Source organism: Ambystoma mexicanum, chromosome 5p (assembly GCF_040938575.1).
Source record: "Ambystoma mexicanum isolate Mex_15411 chromosome 5p, UKY_AmexF1_1, whole genome shotgun sequence".
Classification (NCBI taxonomy): Eukaryota; Metazoa; Chordata; class Amphibia; order Caudata; family Ambystomatidae; genus Ambystoma; species Ambystoma mexicanum.
This window is the reverse complement of record NC_090930.1, coordinates 56,952,953-56,968,077: the sequence shown is the minus strand read 5'-3', so window position 1 is coordinate 56,968,077 and position 15,125 is coordinate 56,952,953. Positions and strand designations below refer to the sequence as shown.

The 15,125-nt window shown below is 45.5% G+C and overlaps 1 protein-coding gene across 1 annotated transcript in view; it reads right to left on the bottom strand.

The window, feature by feature from the left end:
* TEX11 (testis expressed 11) overlaps positions 1-15,125 on the bottom strand; it is a 3,096,519-nt gene that overhangs the window by 831,259 nt on the left and 2,250,135 nt on the right. Inside the window, exon 20 of the mRNA XM_069612434.1 lies at positions 11,443-11,496. Coding sequence (XP_069468535.1) covers positions 11,443-11,496 — 54 coding nt within the window. The remainder of the gene's footprint in view (positions 1-11,442; positions 11,497-15,125) is intronic.

Here is a 15,125-nt window from a genome sequence, read left to right as displayed (position 1 = left end):
TTATGGGCAAAGCCATAGATCGGCCCACACAGTCAGCGATGTCCAGGCCTGTACTTCCCAGAAATGGTGGAGCTGACGGGAGGAATTGAACATGGGTTTTGCCACATAGCTACCAAAGGATCGGAAATGGCTGTGTCCAGAGACATATCACGTTCAGTGGCAAGGCCTTCATCTAGGATAACCTTGTGTAGGTGCCACTGATGAGTGTAATGCCAGGGTGTCAATAACCCTTTCTACCAGAGCCCTGTATTTAGGTGTATTGTGAAGATAGGGCTGGGACTGCTGAAACTCGAGGTCAGGCAAAGTGTCCAGACCACAGACGGCTTGAAGGCCTTTAGCTAGCTGTAGACACTTATTCTGCTCATCAAAATAGTCAACCCCTACTGAACCCAAGAACGTCTCACAGGTCATCGGCATCGCGATCGCCTAAGATACCGGTGATGGTATCGAAAAATTCGGCCCGGGTTTGTGGAGTAAATACTTTCTGCCAGTATCGATCGAGATTGAGATGCAGTAACGTCGACATCCTTGAATTCACAGGAGTAATCTGGCTTCCATTGTATTTCTTTCAACGTCAAAAGATTTATCGGGCCGACATTGTCGGTACCGGGGCACTAGAGGGGCCAGGTACACCGAGCACCACTCTTGGCTCCGAAGCATGCTGCGTAGGGGGAGAACCCGGTCGACGGCATACCTTTTTCCGCCACCGACTCGGAATCCCGACGATGGCAGTGACGCCTTTTATTTTTTTCGGGATAAGGGACAGTGGCTCCTCGAGTCAGACCATTTCTTCATCCCTCAGTTTTGGCCTCCGAAGACCGAACCGTTGACCACGTCAGAGATTCTGAGCATGGTTGACACAGAGTGAGTTTTGCAGCTCGATCGTGAAGGGATTTAGTTTGCCTTTTGGCGCACGACGGACACCCGTCAGTCCCGTGACACGTGCCAAGGTACCAGAGACACAACTTGTGTGGGTCGGTAAAGGACATCTTGGTGCCACAATCAGAACACTGTTTGAAACCTGACACCCGAGCAACTGACATCTCGCGTCGAGGATTTAGTGAAAAAATAAGTTTTCTAATGAAATTGTCGAAAGAGTCGAAGCTCTTTGTTCTCAAGCAGCATGTTAGCGCGCTGAAAAAAGGAACTGAGATTGAGGCGTAGTGACATGGTACTTATATGATGCCTGAAGTCATGTCCGGAGCCGACGGCCAGACGTCGAGAAAGACAGATCGATGGTTGACGGCCGGGTCGAGGTCCACTACGCCCCCTGTCGAAAATGTTCCATAGCAGCAAAGCTGGAGGGAATATCTATCAGATGAGGAATCTGTGGGAGAAAAGCAATCCATTGAAGGTGTTTTACAGGACAGGACCTGCAATTTGCGTAATCTCCAGGCAGAGGAGATGGCGACCAAAAAGCCTATCTTCCAAGATAGTAGCATCAGAGGACACAAATGTATTGGCTCAAATGGGGAAGCCACAAGGAAAGGTAACTCTAAGTATAAATTCCAGGCCGGGACTATGACCAAATCCATGCAAAATTCCTTAGAGCAGTGGGGTTCCGGCAACACATCACTAAAGCCACTCATAATGGAGGCAGGAATTTGGATTGGGTGGCCACACATGGGCGATCGCTGAGCAGTGTTGAAGTTAGCCCTTGCCCATGGTCTGACCATTCATTTATTCAATTCCAGCTACCACGATCTTTGCCAAATACAAAACTCAGGGATCCGCCTACAAAGGTTCTGTGTCACAATTTTCAGAAATTCACCCCAGATGCCTTGTCCCACTTCTTTGATCCAGTACTGAATAATCTCTACAGCTATAACTGAGCAACTGAATTGGCCAGTGCTTACAAGGAATTAATGACTTGTGCTGTCAATAGTCTTGCACCACTAAAGCAAAGACAAGTAAAATCCCAACCGTCTAAATCTTGGCATACTCTGGAAATTGAAAAACTTAAATGCCTTAAAAATAAGGCATTTAAGAGATGAAGGAAGTTGTTATCTTTGGAAGACAAAACCACTTATACAGCAGTGACACAGGCACATAAAGATGCCATTTGCTTAGCCAAGAAGCTTTCATATAAGAATAGAATTAAAGGGGGATCTTCCAGTTCTAAGGAACTGTTTAAGATGTTAAGGGACCTAGAAGAACCATGCTCCCCCACCATCACAGTCCTGAAGGACACAAATGTGTGCACGAACATTCTGAACTGCATGAGGCAAAAGATTGAGAAAATCAAGGATGACACAACTAATAATCTAGGTCTGGTGCAGGGAAACCTCCTTCAGAGCAGGATTGAAAAACCAGATAGCCGCCTTTCTCTGTTAAAGATTCTGAGATAACGGAAGCTGAGATGCTTGATCTCCTGTTAAAGATCAAACCTACAAACTGCAAGGGGGACATTTGCCCTGCGGCTATCGTGAAGTCATGTGCAGCACTACATGTGCCACTGATTACCATATTTGTTAATCTTTCATTCAGGGTAAATCTGGTTCCAAAAGTTATCAAACAGGCATGGGTCTCACCTCTTCTAAAAAAACGTGCTCTACCCGAACATGCCATGCAGCTACTGTCTCATAACAAACACACTGTTCTTATTGAAGATCTTGGACAAGGTGGCGTATCACCAAATTCAAAACTTTCTAGGCCTTCATAACATTCTTGGCATTAAACAATCAGCCTTCAGAAGCAACCACACTACCGAATCCACCCTTCTGGATTTGAAAACCAATATTCTTCAATATTTTGATAAGGGCAAAACTGCCCTTTTGATGCTACTAGATCTTACAGCAATATTTGATCTTGTGGATCATACCATCCTGACTTCCAAACTGCAAAACTCAGCTTCCTTCTCTAAAGAAGCTTCTAGCTGGGTTCTCTTGTTTTTATCAAACCCGAACAGCGAGAGTCTACCATGAAGATGTCATGGTGAGAGGCTATGAGTTAGCATGTTCAATATCTGTACTCTTCCTCTTTTAGAAATACTGGACTCTAAAGGCATTGTGTATTCTAGCTCTGCGGATGATACCCAATGCCTGATGCCTCTTTCCGGAATTCATGTGCTGGACCCACTGACAGTGAACTACACCTACAATCGAATTGATCAGTGGATGCTCCAAAATAGCCTAGCTCTGAACAACGCAAAGACCAAAATTATGATTGGAGGTACGGCACCAAAGCTTCAGGAAATGGATCCAGCTTACCGCACTTTTCAAGTTGCAGAGTGTGAGCTGTCAACGCTTCCAAAAGGTAAAACCTTTGGGTGTTGTTATCGACCAAGACCTCACAATGAAAGCACATATCAGCAATCTGGTGTCTTGTACATCTTATTGCATCAAGCGGTTGTCGCAAATCAGGCCATTTCTGCAGTCCGCGGATTGTGCAACTTTGGCTCAGGTCATAACAGGTTCCCGTATGGATTATTGCTCTAGCCTTTTTCAGGGCGTGGGCAAAAAGAGCTCAACCGCCTGCAGATCATAAAGAAAAATGTGATTCGAGCAGTCACTGGACTTCGGAGAATGGATCATGTGTTCATTGCAAGAAGATCACTACATAGGCTTCCGATCCAAAAACGGATTCTGTTCTGTACATTGTGTACCATCCTTGCCTGTCTTTTCGGGAAAAGTACTGTATACCTGTCTAAACAGTTGGCATGGCTTCCTGCAAGGTGAACCCTGTGATCACACAAATCAGGACTGCTACAAACGCCCAGAGCCAAGTTATCGCAGGTACTCGAGGGTTGTTTTTCTGTAGCAGCTCTTCGGGTCTCGAAAGCTCTACCCCAGATCTTAGAGTCTGTAGCTCCGTAGCCTCTTTCAAACACAGACTGAAGACATTACTCGAGTGAGCTCCCAATAAAATGGATAAATATTATACGTTGTTTTGTTCCTTGTCCCCGCGCTTTAATGTCCAGCGCATTACATAATAAATAAATAAATAAATAAATAAAGGTGCCGGAGGGAAAGAGTTAGTCAGGCCTTTTAAAAATTGCATCACAAGGGAGATCGAGAAGTATGACCCTTGTTCTGGCGTGCCCTTGAAAATAGAAAGCGCTGCTAAATAGCCTTTGATGGTGGTGACCGGAAGGCCGTCTTGCAAAATGATGGATATGCAGGCAGAATTTCTTCCAACAGCAACGGTATAGAGCTTTTGTTGCAGGCATTCTGGCCGAAAGCAACACCTCCATCACGTCTTTTCGGAAGGACCCAATCCCTGTACCTTAGCCTTTCAGAAGCACGACATGCAGGTTGAGCGTGTGTTCGCTCAGGTGAAGAACAAGTCGCCTCTCCTGAGAGAGAAGGCCTGGCCTCCGGGGAAGACAATGTGGAGGACAGATGGCCATGTCCAGAAGGTCTGGATACCACTTTCTCCTGGCCCAGTCCGGGGTAATCAGAATCATGGTTGCTCCATACCTCTTCAACCTCCTGATCACTTGCGGAATGACAGGAATCGGTGGGAAAGAAGTTCCAGTCCACCACTAATGCGTCCCCCAGTGTTCCTCTGTGGGGAAATTCTCTGGAGCAGAAAGGTTAGCACTTCCTGTTCACAATGGAGGCAAACAGATGCACTTGAGGGGTTCCCCAAAGGGCGAAGATGTGTAGAAGAACTTCCTGGCACAGCTCCCACTCGTGAGAGACCGTACACTGCCTGCTCAGGACGTCCGCTGTCATATTCTCCTACCAGACTAGGTGAATTGCTGGTAGGGAGATCCTGTTCTACAACGCCTAGAACCACAGCTGCATCGCCTCTCTGCACAGGGGGAGTGACCCTACATCACCTCTCTTGTTTATGTAGTGCATGGCAACCATATTGTTTGTCATGATCAGGAAAGTCTTCCCCTGCATGGAGGGCAAGAATGCCATCAGCGCCAGTGTGATCCTCCTCAGCTCCAACAGATTGTGAAGTTTTGTCACCCGGCAGGGACCACAACCTGCTCACTGTCAGTCATTCAGGTGAGCAGCCTTTCAGTGATGCGTCTGTCACTACGGTCACCTCTGGCCACGATTGCCAACATTGTTCTCCCACCATCACGTTCTCTGTGAGAGTCCACCACAGGAAATTCGGAGCGACTCTGCTCGGGACTTGAATCAAGTCCATCATACAGTCAGAGAACTGCAACCATTGAGACCTGAGGGCCCATTGTGGCGATCTCATTCTCAACCGAGCCTCTGGCACCAGAAAAATGCAGGATGCCATGAGGCTGAGCAACCATAGGAAGACTAGGACTGGCAGGTACTAGGCGTTCTGGAATTTGGTGAACCCCTGCAAGATGTGTAGAGCCCTCTCTGAAGAAGGGAAAGCCTTGCCTGAGGAAGAATCCAGGACTGCTCTGATGAATATTAGTGTTTGAGAAGGTGTCAGCAGGGACTTCTTTAAATTGTGGGAGAAGCCAAGTTTGTGGAGATGGCAGGTGTGGGTGAGATGATCTAGCGCTTGATACAGAGACCACGCCCTGATTAATGAATCCTCCAAGTAAGGAAAGACTTGAATTCCTCCCTTCAGCTTGGTGAAGCCCTCGGGCGGAAGATGGCTGAAAGGGAGAACTCAAACTGGTATTGAGTGTTGCCTATGATGAACCTCAAGTACTTCCTATGCTCTTGATGGATCAGCACATGGAAGTATGCATCCTGGAGGCCAAGTGACACAAACCAATCCTGAATTTTTAGTGCCTGGGGGATCTGCAAGAGTGTTAGCATCTTGAATTTGTCTCTCCTGCGGAACTTGTATACGCTCCCCATGTCAGGATGGGTCGCAGACCTCTGTCTTTCTTTGGTGCAAAAATATAATGGGGAGTACCACCCGCTGTTCCTGTCCTGAGTATGAACCAGCTCTATGGCGCCCTTCTGCAAAAGAGAGGTAGCCTCTTGTAGGAGCAGTGAGTCTGGAACAGGAGGTGGACTGACCAGAGAGTGGAAATCCAGAGGGCACTTTAAAAATGGAAGGCGTTGCATGGCCGAAGTTCTTTAAGAGGTTTGGCGGTGGGGGCAACACTGGAGGGAACAGACAAAGCAGTGTTCTGTGTCTTGCCTCCTCTGCCACTGGAATGACAAGAGTAACGATTCTGATATTGCCCTTGATGGGCGGCGGGCTGTTTGCCCTTTTTGTCTTATTGCCACCCCTCAAGACTTTGCTGCATCTTTGTATGCCTGTAATTTTTCATGGCTGTCATCTGCCTCTTGGCCAAAAAGATGCAAGCCATCAAAGGGCATGTCGAGCAACCTCGCTTAGACATCCTGGCCAAATCTGGATGTTCTTAGCCAGGCCAATCTACGCATAACGTAACTCGGCACTATAGATATTCAGACACAGTCAGCTGTGATGAGTCCTGACTGTAGGGACACGTGCATTGCTTCCCTTCCATCCTCCACTATGTTGAGGAAACCCTTCCTCATTTTACCTTCTAGGATGTGCTTGGCTACCTCAGCAATCACAGACCAAAGTGTGCGTGTGTACTTCGACTGGGCCCTTGAAGCATTAACAGCTTTAAGTGCCATACTTCCCGGGGCAAAGACCTTTTTTGCCAAGTCATCCCTGTCAAGTGGTAAGGATGGATAGGTGCTTGCCTTATTGCTCACATTCGCAGCCTGTACTACCAGATTGTCATGACCGGATGTCTTGTTAGGAACATCGGGTCAGATAAAGCTGGTTTGTACTTTTTTGAAAAATCCTTCTGGACTGCTGGCCCTGAGCAGGGAGTCTTCCATACCTCCATGAGGAGATTTTTCATGGCGTTGTGTAACGGATGAAAAATCTCCCTGTGGGAATTCGACCTCAGGAGAGCTGTCCAAGCCACTTGCATCCTGAAGGGCTGAAGCTATTTCAGACAACCTCCTTTCCTCATACTGAAACTCTTCAGGGTGTCGAGGAAGACTCATGGGTTTGAGCCCAAAGGGTACCGGGTCGTCATCCTTGTAAAAAAAATTCTGAAAAGAGGACATTCAATCCCAATTAGACTTTTGGAAGAAATCTACTCGAGGGATCGTGGACTGTCTTCGATAGCATAGGTTGTGACGTTGTTGGTGCAGATGGAGCCGGCGATACATTGAAAAGCGCCTAGGCCGCCGCTGGCGTTGACGGTCAGATCAAGGAATTTACTGGTCTCTGGGTCTTAGGCGGAATTCATTGGTCTCTGGGTCTTAGGCACACAAGGTGGTTGGTGAGTTGAGTCCCTGCTGGCCTTGTCGGGCACAGTGGGCATAGAGGTCTTCTTCCCGAAGGAAGAAAAAACAGGCGGGCCCGCTTTCTCGAAGACCTGCATCATCTTGATATGAAACTCTTCCCACTTTTCCACCGAAGGTGGAATTAGACTGAAACCATACCTGTCTTTGTGGGGATGAGTCAGTCAACAAATTCCTTCTCCTTCTCTTGTTCTGCTTCGATGAGGAAGAAGTGGGATCTCTTACAGTGTTTTTTCAACTGTTTTCTCGGCCACACAACTCTTTTCCTCCGATCGAATCTTCTATGGAGTCCTACTTGGAGACTTCGAAGATGAACGACCTAAGGCCATTTTGGAGGCTCTCTTCTTTAAGGACTTGGGTATCATAGCTTGACACAAGCAGCAATCCGCCATGATGTGGTCGGTAACGAAGCACCAGACAGATGCTGTGAGGATCTGTAAGCAATATTTTTGTGCCGCAGTCAAAGCATTTTTTTTAAACCAGAGGGTTTCGGAGTAGACATGTTGTCGAGCCTACCAAAACATTTTACGAATTTTGAATAAAATAAATCAAGAAGATTTTTGAGGCGAAGTTCCTGAGTAGCGTGCTGGGCATGTGGAAAAAAGGAACTGAAGTCACGGGGCACCAAACGTGCTTTTTGTACCTGTATCAACCTCACGTCTGGTCACGGAGACAATGACTCGACGGCCATCGGTGCCAGCGTGCATAACGCACCCTGCTGGGAAAAAGTTTCCAAGAGCTGCAAAGCCGTAGAATAAATATCTAAGAGGAGGAATCCATGTTAGGACATAATCCATTAGAATGTATTTGTTGCAGTGGATGGTCAAGAAAATGGCATTTTTGATGAAAGACTGAGATCTCTGCTCAACAAAGGATGTCACAGAAAAAAGCTTTCCACTGTAGTAACTACTGTAGTCCTAGTTCATCATCCTCTTTCCCATACTTATAGGAGTTCTCGCTATACAGGGACTGGACCGGAGTCATAGCAATGCCCCCCTCTCATTTCAGTTTTGCATTTGTCCCGCTGGGCAACATGCATAGAAACCTTGCCTCCACTTCACGCTCTTTCCCCTCAGCCTCTTCACCCACCTAGAGGTCTGGGAAGGCTAGGTACATTTTAGGAGGAAGACGGGCAGACTATGGAGGAAAGGGAACTATGGACTAGGAGTACAGAAGTTACTAAGGTGAGTGAGTGTTCCTTACTCCCTCGCTCCCTCCCCATTCTTTTTTGCCACTAATCAGTCACTTCTTAGCACTTGGTGGGAAGTACAGAAAAGGGAGCGGACAAAGCAACCACAGAATCTGGGAATAGATGAATAGCCAAGCAAGAGTCTTCTGAAAATAAGCACATTATCCTTTTTAATAAGGATAGAAACGTTTTGAGATTCTGAAAAGTTTAGAAAAACCGCAGGCCGAATCAGAATCCTTTTCTCCCACGAATGAGGACTGCATGAGAATACAACAAGCTTTTGCAGACAAGGTTTCAGGAGTATACGCAAAGATTGCATCAGAATCTACCCCTGATGTCTCATTTTAGACAAGCACGAGGATTAGAGGGGAAAGCTCCTCGCTGTTTAATTTCTTCGCTATCTCTGTTAAAGAAATGTAGAATATATTGGGGAAAATGGGGCCTACATCCCGTCTGGGGAATACTATTGCTGCTAAAATTATATTGAATAACATTGGTACCTTTGCACCACTTTTTACGCATTTTACAAATACCACATTAGTTCATACAACTATTCCTGCGAGCGTTAAGAAAGTAGTGGTTACACAATTGCAAAAAAAGAAGGGACAAGACCCTATGGACACAAATAATATGAGGCCCATTACAAATATCCCTTTTCTTCTAAAGAGTATAGACGAGGTCGCCACGGCACAGTTACAGGAACATCTGGATCAGAAATATATTCTACACTCTACACAATCAGGGTTTAGGTCCAATCACAGACCCGAGAGTGTGTTATTGGATTTACAGACCCAGATGTTGGGAATTGTGAATCGGAGCAATAGAGGGCTGTTGATGCTGCTTGATTTTTTATCTTTTAGATCATCAGAACCTTCTGACCACTTGATCAACTGTGGGTTGTTGCTCAAATGATGCTATTGGGTGGATTGAATCTTTTCTCACAAATAGAATGTCAAGGGTTTGTTGGGGTCAGGCTATATCTATGGATAGAATATCCACCTGTTGAGTTCCACAGGGAGCGTATCTGTCTCCGGCTCACTTCAATGTTTATATTCGCCCATTGTGCAATCTCCTAGATAAGGCGGGGCAAAGTTGACAAATTATGCCGATGATACAAAGCTGTGTGGTGATTATGCAAAGGATACCAGAAAAATTCAAAGTGTTTAGGAATTGGTGAAAGACTGGATGACAGCCAATTGGGTGTGTTCGAACAGTGGAAAAACAGAGATCTTGATTTTTGGATCCCCGAAAGGCAGACTAAAATTGGACACATGTTTTTCAAATTTCAATATACATAGGTATGGTCATAAAGTAAAGGAAAAAGTGAAAACATTGGGTGTGGTGTTGGACTGTGCCCTTGGTGCCGATGCCCAAGTAGACGGCGTGGTAAAGAAATCTCAGTACCATCTCAGATTGTTGAGATTGGTGGAATCATACGTCACCAACAAGAATTGTGAAATTCTAGTCCGGGCAACTATTATGCCCAGACTAGACTACTGCAATGCACTTCTGGGGGCCCTAATAAAAGTTGAATAAATAAATTACAAATGTTGCAGAATTATGCAGTGCGCATCTTCAAGCACATATCAAGAAGGGACCATATTGTCACTGCCAGAAGGGAATTGCATTGGTTACCGGCTCCATCTAGGGCCCTCTTCAAAGTCATTACTATGCCACAGAAATGTCTGTTTGGATCGGCACCATCCTATCTCAAAGAAAGCATGGTTCTACAAGCACATAGGAGAGATACAAGATCAAGTAATACTTTTCGGCTTATATGCCCAAAGGTCAAGAGAACAAGAGGAAGCGGTTGTTCTTTCCAGTCCAAGCAGCTAGTGCCTGGAATGGACTACCGGTGGTCCTACGAAGAAATGGGGCCTCATTACACGGAATGCATTAAGGGTTTACCGGTACCGGTAAGGGCACCGGTACCCGTAAACCCTTACCGCCTTACTACGAGGTCCCTTTGCGGGACCCGACCTCAACAGCTGCTTTTACCAGCCGTTAAGGAACGGGCCCGTAAAGGGACCTTGGTGCTAATTATGGTACCGCAATTTGCGGCACCGTAATTAGCTCCTTCCCCATTCCCATTGAGCCCTATGGGGGCAAAAATGGGAATGGGGAAGTGCCTTGGTGAATGGGGAGTTACCGCCCCCTCTCACCTTGGAGTAGGGGGTAATTCCACCATCCACCAAGGCGGACATGGTAAAATACCAGCGGCAACCATGGCGCTAATAGCCCCATGGTTACCACATACCGTGTAATGAGGCCCATAGTAATCTCCTCACGTTCCATAAACGATTCAAGACACTGTTATTCAACTCAAATAGCCTCACCCGTGACTAGGATTCCTGGTTAGAATTGTCTGTCTTTTACGTCTGTGTCCTCTTTGTACGCCCTGATGCCTGCGGGCTGCGTCGTATAAGAAAAAGATAAATAAATAAAAGTTAAAAATCCTGTTTTTACATAATGGGTAGTCTGGAATCAAATTTTCTTGAGTGCTGACGCACAAGCCGTGTTTGTAAATCACCCTGGTGCTTTGGCTTATGTGCTTGTATGTACAGTGGCAGAATCGTTTTTCCATAATTTTCCTGGCTTTAGAGTCACTAGAGCCAATTGCTTATTTACCAATGGGGAAAGGTTAAGCATCATCACATTTTGACAGATTTCGACACACATTGGCACATCATGTTTATCTCCGTTCTAATCCCACTGGAAGAGCCTATGAATGCAAACAAGGTCAGCAATAAGGAGGCTCCAATCGAGGAGGAGCTTTCTACGCATGTCGTATCTGCAGTATGATGAATCATAATTCCAGCAGACTGGACACTCTTCTAGAAATATCATTGCTACTACATAATATAAAATTACTAAAACAATGGATAAAGAGGAGTTGGGTTCACGAATTGATGCTGGCCCAGGCAACGTGCCATTTTGGTGCTACACCTTGCAAAGTATCAACATTGCCTCTGCTGGTGGCACCCTAGGCGACCACCTATAATTGACATTTTTATGAACAGAGACTGATGGAGTAGCAACCCCTCAACATGTAATTATGTTATATCTTACCTCTTTCCTTCAGATGCTGACCCAACCTTCGGAAGCACCAGACGAACCAAACATCTAAGAACAAACAAAAGTACTCAAATCAACATGTGAACAGTTAAACATCTCGGATCTCCAGCACATTATGTGGGACTCTTAAAAGGTACTGAAGGAAAATCTGTACATGTTCCTACACCAAATATTGCCTTGCACGATTATTATCCTTACAAACAATTCCTATGTTCCTATGTTGCAGCTTTCCTTCCTATCATAAGACTATTTCCAATTCGTATCATCTCCAGTCAGTGTTTGTTTCTCAATATGGTTTTGTCTACTTAGATTGCAATTTATCTTGACTGCAGTCTGTATAATGTATTCCATAAAAATTCTTCATGCATTCTCACTTCTTTCCAACTAGTTAGCATGCCCTGTTTAGCACAGGGTTTCAGCGTCTGTTTGGAACGTTAATGATACAAATTGGAAATAGGAATATAATGGAGGAATTAATGGAATCTTATGAGATTACGTGGTAGAGAGGATTGGAAAGGAATAACAATCATAAATTGGAATTGGGATGTTGTTGAATATTGGAGTGGCCTTGAAGATGCTCAATTGACTCCAGTAGGAAGTGAACTTAGAGTCTAAGCAAAACACGTGTTGGCTAGGTTTCTCTATATTGTGGAATATATTCATTGGACATTTTATGTTTTACATAAGGCATGAGAGGTGAATAAAATGAACCTGTTTGTGAAGAAATATATCTTCAATAATTGTTTGAAGTGTTAAGTAAAGGAAGGGGCACAAGAAGGTTGAAGGATTGTAGAAATTGATACTTTAAACAGTTCAATACACCTCTCCTCCTAAGCAGCAGTTCCCTCAGGTTACATCATTAAGCAAAACCTACATTAAGACATCATATATTTACAATTCATTATGTCATTCGTCACAGAACATGTTTATAAACAGCATAGTCTATGGTTCTTGTATAGTCCACGTTAGCCACCACGGAAGAGGTGTGGCATTGTGCAAATACTTACAACTGGGGACCAGGAAGGATGCTTGGGTTCTAATATTGCCTTCCCCACTTGACAGCAAAGGTAAATCTCACGGCAATCAACATTTATAGAAGCCTTTAGTGAAAGACTGTGGGAGGTTCTAGGTATAGCGCACGCTGAAAATGATCTGTTCACTTGTCAAAAGTGTGCATTTACTTTCTCACTGTGCATTCTTTGGGAGATTTAGATTGCTCATTGGTTTTACTGACTGTTGGTGTGATGTTCAGGCTGAGCATGGTGGGAGTTGAGGTCCCCGAAGGAATGAATGACACCTAGCAGTGAAGATTAGGTGGAAGAACCTTTAATCAGAGGGAGCAGAGTGCTGTGAACATTACTGGCAATGGTGCACCGGACACTGCTTGGAGCGTATCCTCTTGCTTTTACGCGCTCTTCTCTGTCGTGTTGTGCTTGCCGCATGTTTGCATGGCCAGAGGAGGCCAGAGATAGGGGAATACTAAATCACCCCCCTTAGTTAGTTATATGCAGTTAATAATGTTTGAATTTAGCAGGTGCAGACTTCTTCCTTACAGAGTGAGTATGTTCCCTTTATGAGTTATGCAAAGTTCTTTCTTCTCTTGATTGGGGAAATGTTCTTTTATGTTGTGGCTAGTGCATGATGGGGAGTTTAAGTCTGTGTTCCGATTTGGGGCCTTCTAGGGCAGTGGTTTGTACTTAAAACTGTTGGATTCATGGAATTCTTTAGCAAGTCGGGCTTGCTGGTCCATGCATTTGCTTACTGATAAAGGGCAACTCTACACATATTCCATACTTTACCACCTTCCATGGCAATGGAAATGTTGAAGGTATCAAGGACTTTGGTAGGGATCTGTTTTTGTACTTTTTGGGGAAATGTGATGTTCACTTGGCCACTGACTTCAATGTATCTTACTGTGACTGCATTTGCTTTGTTAAATGTGTGAACTTGTTTTTTTTAATGCGCAGAACTTGTCTTTGCATGATAGGACTACTTTCCAATAGATTGTTGGTTTTGTGTTCTGTCCAAGCTGGGGTTAGTCTGGTGTGGGCTTTACATCTTTTCATATGTTTGAAAAGCGGTTCTTCTGTGGTGGGATTTATTAGTCAATTTATGAGCAGACAACACGCCCTGGATTGCTTCATGGAAATCGGTATTGCTAGTTCTGGCTTGTTGTTTGGTTTCTTTGATGAACCATTTGTCTCTTTCTACTTGCTCATTGCCATGGGTATGGTAAAAGGCAGCCCTGTGATGCTATATTTTGTATTTCAGTGCTCTGGAGGAAAGTTCCCATTTCCTCTGATGCAAACTGGACTACATTGTAGCAGATAAGGATGTTGGGCATCCGTCTCTGAGGAACGTAGAGGTCATGGTGTCAATGGTAGCAGCAGTGGTGATGACTTGGAGGAAGTGAGCTCCAATCATTATGAAGTATTGGGGGTCATTCCGAGGTTGGAGGTAAGTAACTGTCCTTACCGGCATGGAGTAAATACTGTATCCGTGTAGGTCAGAGACCGCCAATAGACGGCAATTACGACCTCATGGGCACAAGCTTTGCGCCATGCCGGTAACGACATTACTGGCATGCCGCTAAAGTCCCAAAAAAGGCACTTAACGCCATCAAGTAAATCGCAGATTGCACTACTGGCATGAATCAAGACAGCATTAGCGGTGACCACTATTAGCGGTGACCGCTCATAGCGGTCACTGCTAATAACGGTCACCGTAAATAAGCGGAACAGGAAGTAGAGTCATCGCACAGGAACGGGAAAGAGCACGGCGGCCATCTTTAAAAACACAATCTATTGCCATCCTCAGTAGCCAGGATCTGTAGGATACTGCTGTGTGTGAAATCCAAACCACTACAAAACTACAATGTCCAAGGCTGTGAAGAAGGGCGCCTCCTGCCAGCGCAAGGAGCACTTCAATGAAGATGAGTTGACGATGCTCACGGAGACCCTGGAAGAAAATGCAGATGTCGTGTTTGCCCAGAGCCTCAAGAGGGAGGCCATAATCAGAAAGAAGGAGATCTGGGCACTAGTGGCGCAAAAAGTAAGCGCGGTCGGTAACACCCCCCGCACAATCAAGGACAGTAGGAAGAGGTGGGATGACTTGCGCCTGCGAGTCCGCAACATCCTCTCGGCCAACAGGAGCCAGGCCATGTCAACTGGTGGAGGAGCAAGCTCTCCGATAAAGCTGTCCGGGGGGAGGACATATGTGCAAGCCTGATCGGCATGGAGGCCATAGAAGGCGTGGGAGACATGGAGTGTGGCGCCACGTCATCGGCGGACGGAGGTGAGTGTCCTAAGAAAACACTGTAATGAAGAAGCTGATGATAGTCCACCAATATGTCTGTCTAAAGAGGCAAGCCATTGCCCAATACACAGACATTCCCAGCAAAGTTGTTGTACGCAGCACATACACATGCAGATGCCTGCAGCAAGGCAATACCATACCTTACACAAACCACACTAAGATGTTAATGGCATAAGTCACACTGCATGCAGGCCCCAAGAAATATGCATGTCACATACCATACGTCTGCCCCAACATGAGTGGCCCCAACGTATGCCTGCATTACCCAAGCAAGCAACATGATCATCCAAACTCAACTGCCTATTACCCTCTATTGTGTAGATGAGCAATTATACAAATGTATGCATGATGCTTATCAAACC